At 40.2% G+C, this 12,530-nt stretch overlaps 1 protein-coding gene across 1 annotated transcript in view; it reads right to left on the bottom strand.

Annotated features, from left to right (window-relative positions):
* LOC125236455 (cholesterol transporter ABCA5-like) overlaps window positions 1–12,530 on the bottom strand; it is a 72,315-nt gene that overhangs the window by 18,615 nt on the left and 41,170 nt on the right. The window contains 11 exon segments of the mRNA XM_048143266.1: window positions 553–783; window positions 1,125–1,266; window positions 2,011–2,161; window positions 2,696–2,839; window positions 3,005–3,112; window positions 3,200–3,278; window positions 3,430–3,656; window positions 3,948–4,185; window positions 4,737–4,909; window positions 5,387–5,566; window positions 6,489–6,651. Of these exon segments, the coding sequence (XP_047999223.1) occupies window positions 553–783; window positions 1,125–1,266; window positions 2,011–2,161; window positions 2,696–2,839; window positions 3,005–3,112; window positions 3,200–3,278; window positions 3,430–3,656; window positions 3,948–4,185; window positions 4,737–4,909; window positions 5,387–5,566; window positions 6,489–6,651 (1,836 nt within the window).

The raw sequence follows: 12,530 nt of genomic DNA, 5'->3' as shown, positions 1-12,530 counted from the left end.
CCATCGAAAATAAGGTCCCTTTACCCAGATACCGTCACATATCAAGTTTGGGATTGAGATGGAGTTTCACATAATATATTGCCTATTTGACACTTGAGGCTTTGTTGATGCTGCTTTACTAGAGGTATATTACTGTCACCGAGAGTCAAAAAATCTTACTGAAATCAGAATTGGCACCACGACTTGTTATTTCTTTTTATAGCCTTCCAAAACTGCTCGTTTATTGTCGATCAGCACGGGAAGCATGGTCGCGCGATAGACGATAAAATATCAGGCCGTCCCTATCGCACTATTAGTGAGTGCGATAGGGACGGTCAGATGTTTTATCATTTATCGCGCGACCATGCTTCCCGTGCTGGTCCCCTTATAGCTGTACTCTTAACAGGCTCATACATGTCCAAATGTGTGATCGTGATCTGTCCCTCGTAGATGCTTTCTAAGTTTATGACTTTGATTCTTAGAGACCTAGTTTATCTATGGCTTTGACTCTTGGATACCTAAGTATCCAAAATTATAATTTTATAAGTATAAAACACCTAAAACACAGCTTACCTAACATCCAGTCCATAAACATACGCCGTCCCAGCAGTAGGAGCGGTCAGCCCGGTCAGTATATTGAACAGAGTAGATTTCCCCGCCCCGTTGTGCCCCAGAACCGCTGTGATTTGTCCTTCGTAGATGCTCAGCTCTATATTGTCTATGGCTTTGATCTCTGGTCGGCGGCAGTGGCGGAAGGATTTCTGGAGGCCGACGATACGGATTGCTTCTTTATCTTGAAGTTCTCTGTTGAAAAAGTAGTATAGTGGTTTATAAGGTTAAAAGGAGTACAATATCTGCTTGACAGATATTTTAGTACTTAACATTTAGATGGTCAGAAAGTCGTTGGACCCCATAAAATTACTTTCGGGTTCACGGTTAATATCGTCCGAGACGGCAAAATCAGTTGATTGTTGCATTGAATTTTGATAAAGTTTGCTGAATGAAATGATTGCGATTAAGACTTTAGAGGAAATAGTAGCTATATTTTACGGAAAAAAGTGACTTGGACACTTCTTTCTGAAATTCATTAGTCATAAACAATGTGAAAGAAATTTCTAAAGGAGTGGTTTAATTCACTTACTTACCTAGGCACAGGCTCAATATCCTTATTATGCTGCGTGTCCCCGTTAGAGTGGAAGTGCACGGCGGACACTCGGCCGCGCCTGCTGCCGAGCCAGTAGGAGGGCAGCAGGCAGAACCACGGCTTCTGCTTTATACCGTATTCACCTGGAAGGAGAAGCTGTTTTACCAAGACATAGATGAAAGAATACAAGCGCTGATAGCCTAGCGGTAAGTACGTGCGACTTTCGTTCCGGAGGTCGCGGTCGCGGGTTCGAATCCCGACTCGCGCCAATGAGTTTTTCGGAATTTATGTGCGAAATGTCCTTTGATATTTGCCAAACATCGTAAGTAAACCGGACTAATTCCAATAAGGTCTAGTTTACCCTTCGGGTTGAAGGTCAGATGGCAGTCGCTTTCGTAAAAACTAGGGCCTACGCCAAATCTTGGGATTAGTTGTCAAAGCAGACCCCAGGCTTCCATGAGCCGTGGCAAATTCCGGGATAACGCAAGGAGGATGATAGATGAAAGAATACAGTCAGATTAGGCTACCTAGCTGTCCACGGATGTGGAGAATCAACTATATTAGCATTGGTTTGTAATGAGATCGAATATACTGAGAATCCAAATCAGCGTACACATCATTCGCTTGCCCTTATACCAATTACCTGGTCGGCGCAGCATATCTTGTTCTTCCATACCTCTCTATCGGATCATCTCATCCTTCGTTTGCATTCGTTTCATATCATCTCTCACACAGTCTATCCACCTTTTCTTCGGCTATCTTTTCCCACTTGCTTCTTCAGTCAGACAGTCTAGTTTCTAATTGAGACTTTTTGTAACAGTCAGAAATTATGCTCCTACTAAATACTGTCAAATGCATTAATTTAAAGAGTTTTGTGGTGTACGTACTAGGCATCACAGCATCAAGCCAATAAGCGATAAGGGCGTAGAGAACAGTATCCACGGCCATCATGATGAGACTGCCGCCGAAGGGGACGCCAGGCCCGCTCCAGAGGCTTTCCCATGTCACACCCTGCCCCTGCATGTCCAGAACCAGCGCCTGGAATACATATGTTATTGCGTTTAGAGCAAATTAACAGTTTCCTCTCCATTCTAAGGAATATAATGTCACTTAGCGACACCTAGTGGGAATCAGTGATACTTCGTGGTATATATTTTAAGGACATGTCATTCTTTCGAAGAATTTTGTCCTCGGGCTCAAACAAAGTTATTTGGTAATTAAAGTTTTGACATATGGAATTGAAGCGAAAGAAAACATTCAGTCGAATTGACAACCTCCTCCTTTTTTGAAGTCGGTTAAAAAGATGAATAATGAGACTCAATACCCCTCCCCTTCCCCCCTGGAGCATTGGTTGGCCATACAAAGTGACCACGTGACTTCCCCCCCTTTCCTGGGGCCTCTGCTAGGCACACATATTGATCACGTGACCCTCCCCCCACCCCTTGAGTACGAAGCTGGATCTGCCCTCGGACACCCAAAGATTTGTACCGAGAGGTACAAATTGTCTCCAAAACAGTTCGGGTTTCCAGGAATTGGTATTCCAGAGAAAAGTCCTGATGCCTGCTAACTTACCTTATCCATAGCCAACGCGTAAGCACTGGAGCTGATGAGAGAGACGAACCAGAAAGCAAGGGAGTCAGCGTTCTGGACAAACACTTGTATGAAGTAGAGGCCGCTCATCAGGTTCACTGCGAAGCTTCCCAGGATACCGGCAGTCTGTAGGCGAAAATGATGCATTAATTCAGTTGTCTGAAATTCACCAGCAGCATTTTGGAACCAATCAGCAAGTAAGCTCTTGAACAGCACCAATTGACATATTAAGTACAAAGAGAAACATTATAGATGTAAGATTTAGAGACCATACATACTCGACATACTCACCCTAGCTTTGTCGAAGAATGGTGTTAACATGAAGGCAAAAGTGATGATCGTGAAGCCAAATAGCAGCATCAGGAGAAAGATCAGGATGTACGATGAATGCTGGAACACCTGAAAAAGATGCAAATTCATGATGCCTTCACATTTTAACTAGGTACTATAATAAATTTTGCATTATTCATAACATAACCATATTACCTTTAGGGCAAATAGCAGAACAGTGCTGAAGACTGATAAGATGGTAACGAAGACTGCATAGATGAGGAACCATGATGCCCTGGAAAATAAAATGAATTTTAAAAGTTGATCATATTTACCTCAGTACTTGTAATGTAGAACCGGACATTGTTATGTCTTATTTGATATCACAAAATGACCAGCCGGCATGCTGGCGGTTATGGAGCTGAGTTGTATCCTCAAAAACTCACCAGTAAACAGAGTCCTTCAGTCCCATAATCCTCATCCCCTCCCTAATCTTCTTCTCTTTCTCTCCCACGACGAACATAAGCAGGTAGGTGATGAACTGGCTGAGCGTCATCACCATGTACATGGGCATGATGACTCGGAAGATCACCAGCCAGTCGCCGGTGTGCTGGCGTTTGGGGAACTGGGTGAGGTCTACTCGGGGTGGGGGGAAGGGTGTACCGGTGTCCAGCTGAAATTTAATAAAAATAGATAAAAATCATTGATAATGGTAAATTATGGAGCATTAATTAATGGAGCGGGGTCGCAATTGACGAAGTCTGCATCGCAAGGAACCCGGAGTAGTAAAATACTGCAGCATGGAACACGTGTCTTCACAATGCATCTCCGACAGTGGTATTAACTGTCCGCCTCGTGACCAGTCGGAAGACCAGTCGTATTTCGAGCAGATGCGTCGCAAGTGACTAAAGTATGACCCTTTTGGAGGAGCTTAACGACTGAAGGCGTCACAAACGACTCTTACCTTAATCTTCGTAAAATCGATCAAAGTCTGCAGCGCCAGAAACCCAGAATAATAATACTGCAGCACCGGACAGGTATCTTCACTATGCATCTCAGAAAGTGGGATTAACTGGCCGCCACGCGACCAGTCTGTTGACCAGTCGCCTTTCGGAGGTGCCTCTCGGCAGAATGCGTCGGATGTGAAGAGGGTTCGGGTTGAGGGCGTCCCGAAGTTTGAGGGGTTTGTGCGGATGGTGTACCTGGAGAAAGAGAACTTGTTTTTTAATAAAGAATTTAAGAAAGAATGTTTCTTAATAAAGATAATTTGTTTTTCAAGTAGGTATATTACGTCGGCTCTAACCCTACGCCTCATCCTCGAGAAAATTTCAGTCCCCCCTTAGTTGGAGGAGGGTACTTATCCATCACAATATTGTAAAATGATATCAACCAATGTGACCAATTTTATAACGAGTAGCTAATGAAAATATTTCTTCTGGCATCCGTGTTCTACCTAAAGAGCACACGTAATAAAACAGCGAAAGGGAATTCAATGTGTTGCCAAAATATACCTAAGAAATAAGAATCTACAGCTTATATTCCAATCAACTTACATTGTACGCGTAGCTGGCAGTGATTATCGGAAAAAGATCTACCGTAATTTGGGGTGAATTGGGCCAAAACTGACTTTCAAACTTTGATAAAACATTTTTTTTACATGTCGCTACGTTAAGTTTATAAAAAGTCATGTTCGACAATGAATCGTAGAGAGAAGAGAAATCAAAGATATGTATAGAAATGAAGAATAGTGTACCTAAGTGGCTCCCCGAAGCTGGTGGGGTCGGTGTGGAAAATGACGGCGATGGGGAAGTTCTTGGCGTCGCTGTGGTAGGCGTCGTTCAGCTCCGTGGTGTTGTTATATCGTACCCATCGGAGCGGCTGCTGGTGGGACTCTAGCAGCATCTCGTTTAGCTCTTCGAGGAATGCCTGCAATGGGATAACGATCTTGTTAAAAAATGCTTGATTTGATTCAAGTTCATACGAAAATGGTGTTTTACTGCACTACAGATAATTTAAACAATAGCTACAATTATACTCTTTGAAATATCCTCGGAAATGGATCGAAACATGTCGAGCGTTATATCGACTTACGAGTCATACGTTAAGTAGTAACCCGTTTAAAATATTTTAAATACAATTATAATACTTTTTTAAGTACTTATTTGAATTAATTATCAATTAAAGCTGTTGACTAAAAGAGTATATTATTATTGAAAACAATGAAATTTACTTTCATGATAACAATTTTTGTTTTGAAATGAGAACGGTCAAGAATTTCAAGAACACAAACAAAAACGCAAAAGCCATACTACTGCGATATATGATAACTTGATAAGCTATTAAAACTACTAGCTAGCTTAGTAAATTTTTCATAAGCACAATGTCTTCATCTTATGTACTTACCATAGTCCCATTATCATTCAGCCAATCAGCGACGACAGCTACTGAATGGTTGGCAGGAAAGGAGTCATAGTGCACTCGGACCGTCCGACCAGGTTTGGTGACTTCAGGGAAGTTGGGGTTCGGTACCAGCATCTTCAGGAATATGAGAACGCCCAGCGAGTATAGTGGCACTAGCACCTCCTGTGAGAGAAGATAAAAACTAAATTAAAGGACAGTACGATACGAGTAAAATACTACTAGAAAATTTGTAGACTTTTAAATATGTTCTATGAATTATAATTATATTAAGTATAACGTGTAAATTAGCTTTACCAATAAATAACTTACGACTTATTCTTTATGCATTTTAGCCTGTTTAGTTCCTGTTTTACTTCTGTAGAGTCATAGTATTGATTATCAGAAGTTACTGGTATCTAATGAAGTAACATTCAGCGCATTTGAACAGAAAAATGTTCCGTCACATTTGATGACACAGGTGTATTACTAACTCTTGCTGTCGCAGTTTACTAGTAAAGCCACTTTATCAATGCAGAAGGTTTCGTGACTTTCGTGTAATATACTTTCAATCTGAGAATTCTTGAATATCTAAATAACATGTATAAATTAATATTATAATTAACATGGAGAGTACATAATAGTATACCTTCACAATTGGTGCCGTGACCAGGATTTACATTTACCCAAGTGTTCAAACGTCCTAATCATGTTTCATGGCAGATTTTGAGATGACCACTTACAGCCAAGGTCTTCCTAGTGTCCCTCTTCTTCAGCAGCAGGTTTCTGACAGTGGTGGCCCAGATTTAGGGCCAGAAACGAGCGACCGGCCGCAAGCCCATGTGGCCGCGGTTAATACACTATCGGTCTATAAAGTCACTTTGTAAGTGCAGAACGCTTAGCCATCGTGTAATATTTTGCAATCTCTTTCAATAGTTGAAGAGCCCAACTTCTAGCCAATATCTAAACTGACAAAGATAGCACATAACATTGAATGTACCATTACAATTGGTGCCGCGACCAGGATTAAAATGTTTCATGGTGTTCAAACGTCCTAATCCTTTCTCTTTTTCCATATTAGGACATGGTGTTAGAAGCCTGTACTTACAGCCAAGGTCTTCCTAGTGTCCCTCTTCTTCAGCAGCAGGTTTCTGACAGTGGTGGCCCAGAGCTGCGGCCAGAATCTCGCTGGCGGCCGGGAGCCCATGCTTCCGCGCAGCCGGCTGCCCGCCGCCACGCAGTCGGGCGTGCCGGCGCCTTTTTCGCATTTTCTGTAACAAGAAGGGTTACCGTCATTTTCATATCCTTCAATCCAGAAACATAAAGCCGGACCAGAAATATATGACTACGCGCCATCTTGCGTAATTTCATTAGAACTATTTTCTTCATACTAAACTGAACAACTTTTTTCAGTACAGATTGTATTTTTTTTAAGCACTAGTGCGAGAAATGGTTTATTATATGTCAGGTCACTTCAGAGGGCCATCTGTACTGAAAAACGTCGTACGATACACGTGCGAAAGGAAATTCGTAACTCGTGTCGATTTAAAACACTCCCTTCGGTCGTGTTTTAATTTATCGCCACTCATTTCGAACTTCCTTTTTTTACGCACTTGTATCGTAATGTACTATCGTTAAACGACCTATGTCAAATCTTTATTTAACAGTTTCCCCATTGCGTGCAACAATAACCCAGTAATTGAACGCATACGTGCAGTTAACTTCTACCTTTAATGCGTGTGTAGCCCTACCTTTACAGTGAGTGATTATTAGCGGCCCTAACGAGAGCCCCCCTGGCGCCGCTGTCATGTATTTTAACTGGGGGCTATTCTCGCACAGTGACAAGGTGATTGAAATTAGTTTGATATTTGGGTGATCTGTTTTGTTAGTTTCATTATCCATACTAATATTATAAATGGTAAAGTGTGTGTGTCTGTTTATTTGTCCGTCTTTCACGGCAAAACGGAGCGACGAATTGACGTGATTTTTTGAGTGGAGATAGTTGAAGGAATGGAGAGTGACATAGGCTACTTTTTGTCCCTTACTAACGCGAGCGAAGCCGCGGTCAAAAGCTAGTAATATTATAAATGGGAAAGTGTGTGTGTCTGTTTATTTGTCCGCCTTTCACGGCAAAACAGAGCAACGATTTGACGTGATTTTTTATGTGGAGTTAGTTAAAGGGATGGAGTTTTGACTGTTTGTAACCCCCCACTTCCCTAAAATTGCGGATGGAAGTTTGTATGGAGCATCGCAATTTTAGAATTTAACGGGAGCGAAGCCGCGGGCAATAGTTAGTACTATATAAATAAATAAACTATGTCAAAGAATAATTAAAACTTTACAGTTCGTAATAAAATAATGTGAACGTAATTACTGAATCTACGGTTGTACTCACGTTATTATATCGCTATTGCTGCGACACAGTGGACACAGTGAATGCAGTGTACTTACCTTCGTCGGTCGACACAGCCGCGCTACCAGAACTCTACACTGCAACTACATCTGCGGACTGCTCTGCGCCCCCCACCCCCGTCCTATCAGCGCGCGCGCAGCGGGCGGCGTGGCCAGTTCACGGAGTTTAGCCGTCGCGTGAACTCCTATATGCCTGAAGAGGGGCCTTCGAATTGGCCCGAAACATGTCGCAGCAATAGCGATATAATAACGTGAGTACAACCGTAGATTCAGTAATTATTTGAATATGTCTCACGAAAGTTTAACGTGTATAATGTGAACGTAATTTGAAGGATTGGATATGCATCCAATAAACTGTGTTGCAGAATAAACTCCCTGTCATACAATATGCACCGCGCCCTCAGAACTCACTTCCGGAGGGCCGACGCGCTAGGGACAGTATAAACTGCTTTATAGGGTAAAACGATCGATTTTGATTTGTCATATTACTTAAATTATGTAACTGACTGAAATCGCGTATAATGAATTAATTCATCCCAACGTTTCGAACACTTTACAGCGTTCGTGGTCAACGGAGAGAGTGAGTCACCCGTTGACCACGAACGCTGTAAAGTGTTGGAAACGTCGGGATGAATTGGACGTAGTTACGCAGAAACTGGCAGAAACGTTCCAATCCACATGAAATTGTCATTAAGTTTTAGGCCTTGTATGAAAAACAAAAGTCTTTTATTTCAATGACAATTTCAGATGGATTGGAAGGTTTCTGCGTAACTACGTCCAATTGTAAATTCATTATACGCGATTTAATCCGTTTCCATAGTTTTATTTCATGAGTAACTATCGCGGTAACCGAAGACAGTAACTGACTGAATTTTATTAACATTGGGGTAATGAGAATTTTCAAACTTTTGCAATTTAAAAAAATATTACAAACTTCTCATAAAATTAGGGTTGGTATCCATACTAATATTATTAAATGGGAAAGTGTGTCTGTTTTTTTGTCCGTCTTTCAACGCAAAACAGACCGACGAATTGACGTGATTTTTTAAGTGGAGATAGTTGAAGGGATGGAGAGTGACATAGGCTACTTTTTGTCTCTTTCTAACCACTTGTAAATTGTAACTTGTAACTTCGAGAAATGGGCCCCCGGTATGATACTGAAAACTATCATTTTTTTTTGTTAACTACTTAACAAACGCCTGTCTATATTTTATCGTTTAATCCTATTAAACACACAGTCAAATAAATAAATGTTAGGTATACTTACCTATTTAGTATCCAATTAGTTTAATTAAATTACTAGGTTTATATACGTTGGCGACTAGAAGCAAAATCTCGTGAAATTCGTGAATGGGCGGATTTTTATTTTGTTGTCGGTTTTCCTTTCTTTTCCAAATGTGGGAATTTTTGTACTTTTTCTGCTCAGAATCAAGAGCTCTTTCGATTCCGCATGAGAAAAAAAATGTCTTACTTTTTTGTTTCCACTGAGTTACAATTTCTCATAGAACTTGTTTGATCGTAACTCAGAGGAGAGCAAAAAAATGTATGAAAATTTTGGGACATTTTTTGTCTCCTATTACTTATATATACCTAGAATCAAAGTATAACCTCTATCATACTGTAAAAAGCAAAGACATTCTAAATCTATTAAAATTCCTTTATCTTCAGTACCGTTATAAATATTCCATTTTAATACATTACGAAACATGCAGCAACTAATAAATTCCTAGGAGGCTTCTTTTCCAACTTAGAATCATAAAGGAATATGAGAAATACTTGCTTTTCTGGAATTTTTATAGTTGGCATAAGTAGTCATTGGAATTCAGAGACCGTAGACATTTAGACAAGTGGCCAATGTAACGTATCGTTCTATATCTCTATCGTTTATTAATCTGCCGACAGAAACTTTCCAAATTTGCCAGATTATCAACATAGAAAAACTTTGAAACTTTCCTCATTTATGTAACTTTCCATTTCATAAATTTAAATTTCCCATATTTCTAGTGAAACTTTCAATTTTTTTGGAAAGTATCCGCAACTTGCACATACACATCGCTCTTTTGTACCTATTAGCGAAACCAAAATAAACATTTATAAATGACACACTAGGGGGTGTGAACGAATGACCAATTAAATTGTTATGCCATCTGGGCATAAATGCAAACTGTATCAAAATATTAAATCAGCATTAGACGTGGAGCCTGATTGTTATAATATTGTAGTGTGACAGGCCACACTCACACTACAACTCCTACCCATACTATATAAGGGTCCCCCCCCCCACATCAAGCGTCTCGCGAGCGTCGCGTCGGGCCAACTGTATGGGCAAAGCCTGACGCCGCGTCGACGCGACGTCTTTTTCCATACAGTTGGCCCGACGCGACGCTCGCGAGACGCTAAATGTGGGGGGACCCTAAGAGGCCGCACCCTGTAATCCTAAGCAGAATAAACACACTACAATATGTATAATATTTTTCCCCTCACTAGCTCGGAAACACGTGTTTTATCCTTTAATACCAGCGGGTAAAAACGCAGTTTATCCACTAGTGAGTAAAGTAATTTGACCTTGAATATAGTCAAATTAACTGCTTCAAAATTGATAAAAGTAGGTGAATCTAGTAATGAAGATGATTTAACACCTGTGGAACTACTGGAAGCAGCGATAAACGCATTTTTTGCGTCGTAGTTTCCTCGCTATAGTGCGGGGAAAAGTTTTGTGTTACACACGGGTGCAAATGTATTTTACTTCTCGTGTATTGAAAAACTCGCTTCGCTCGTGGTTCAACTATAGAATCCTTTCACTTGCTCATTTTTCAATTCCACACTCGGCGTTAAAATACAACTTTGCCCCGTTGTAACAAATAACTATTGATAATTATAGCTTGGCGGGACGACCTCGACGTATTTTGCAGAGACTGGCAAGAGCGGGCATCAAACCGTGAGGAATGGAGAAAGGAAGGGGAGGCCTTTGCCCAGCAGTGGGACACCATATAGGCTATTAAAAAAAAAAAAAAAAAAAAATTATAGCTTTGAGCTGATTTTCGTTCAACCTTGAATTGAAAACAACTAGTAGATACGGAAAAGAGAAAGTTTGAAACGAGTGGCGATCAATTAAAGTACAACCGAAAGGAGTGTTTAAAATTGACACGAGTTACGAATTTCCTTTTTGCACTATGCACAGGTGCCCGATTGATATTCCGAAATAAAATACGCCGATTTTCGGTACGCCGACAACGATTCGCCGACGTCTGTTTTGGCCGAATAACGATTGGAAGATTCTCATTTCGCATAATATTCGTTCGTAAACGGAGTCGGTAGGCAGAAATTTGATACGCCGATTTACTTTTCGACGAATAATCATTTAGTCATTGTAAAAATTGGCCGACAATAAATTGGTCGAAACACAATAGGTCGAGTGATCATTTGGTATTTTTTTATGGTAAGTTGGCTGGAGCCTGGAACTTGCGTACAAAGTGTTCTACGGATTCAAACATCTAGTTGTTAGATCGTTTATAAGAGTATTTTACATTTATTTCATTTACTTATTTATATTAATCATCATGTTCTGATTCTAAGGATTAATTTTAGTAAATTAGGTATTGTTGTTTTCAACTCACCAAAATTTTTTCTAGGACATAATGTTGCCAGTATATGTAAATTATTACCGAAACGCAAAAAACTTTCATTTCATGGGTTAAATTGTGGCGCTGTCACTGCAATGTTACAATATGGATTTCTTTCAACCCCTTTTTAGGGTTCCGTAGTCAACTAGGAACCCTTATAGTTTCGCCATGTCTGTCTGTCCGTCCGACGTAATCTCAGTAACCGTAAGCACTAGAAAGCTGAAATTTGGTACCGATATGTATATCAATCACGCCAACAAAGTGCAAAAATAAAAAATGGAAAAAAAAAATCTTAGGGTACCCCCCCTACATGTAAAGTGGGGACTGATGTTTTTTTTTCATGCCAACCCCAAATATATTGTTGGATAGGTATTTAAAAATGAATAAGGGTTTAGTCAGATCGTTTTTTGATAATATTAATAGTTTAGGAAATAATCGCTCCTAAAGGAAAAAAAGTGCGTCCCCCCCCTCTAACTTTTGAACCATATGTTTAAAAAATATGAAAAAAATCACAAAAGTAGAACTTTATAAAGACTTTCTAGGAAAATTGTTTTGAACTTGATAGGTTAAGTAGTTTTTGAGAAAACTACGGAACCCTACACTGAGCGTGGCCCGACACGCTCTTGGCCGGTTTTTTGCCAAGAGTGGCACTGAAACTTAGTAGTTCATGTGCTCTACCTACTCTTTTATGGGCTACAGGCGTGATTATATAGTATGTAAGAAAAAAAAAGTGTCTTGTGCGTAATTTTTTTACAACAGCGATAATTCATTCGTTCGAAAATATTTTAACAATGTATAAAATGTGAAACGTTATTTGATTAAACATAGCCTAAACGAAAATATTACTTTGCTAAATGAAAAATGTCCAATAATAGTTCGGATAATTTGCACAGAAGCGAACTGAACCGTATGCGAACCAAGATTCTACGTAACGTTATTCGACCAAAAGTGACAGCGATAGTTTGATTATTCGGCTAAACGGCATTCGGCGAATCGTTGTCGGCGAATCAATAATCGGCTAAAAAATTGTCGGAGAATCATTAGGTAGCCCTATGCACAATATGTAAGTATCGTACGACATTTTTCAGTAGATACAACAAATGGTCCTCTTAAGT

Source organism: Leguminivora glycinivorella, chromosome 19 (assembly GCF_023078275.1).
Source record: "Leguminivora glycinivorella isolate SPB_JAAS2020 chromosome 19, LegGlyc_1.1, whole genome shotgun sequence".
Classification (NCBI taxonomy): Eukaryota; Metazoa; Arthropoda; class Insecta; order Lepidoptera; family Tortricidae; genus Leguminivora; species Leguminivora glycinivorella.
The sequence above is the reverse complement of the archived record's forward strand: the minus strand, read 5'-3'. Positions and strand labels throughout refer to the sequence as shown.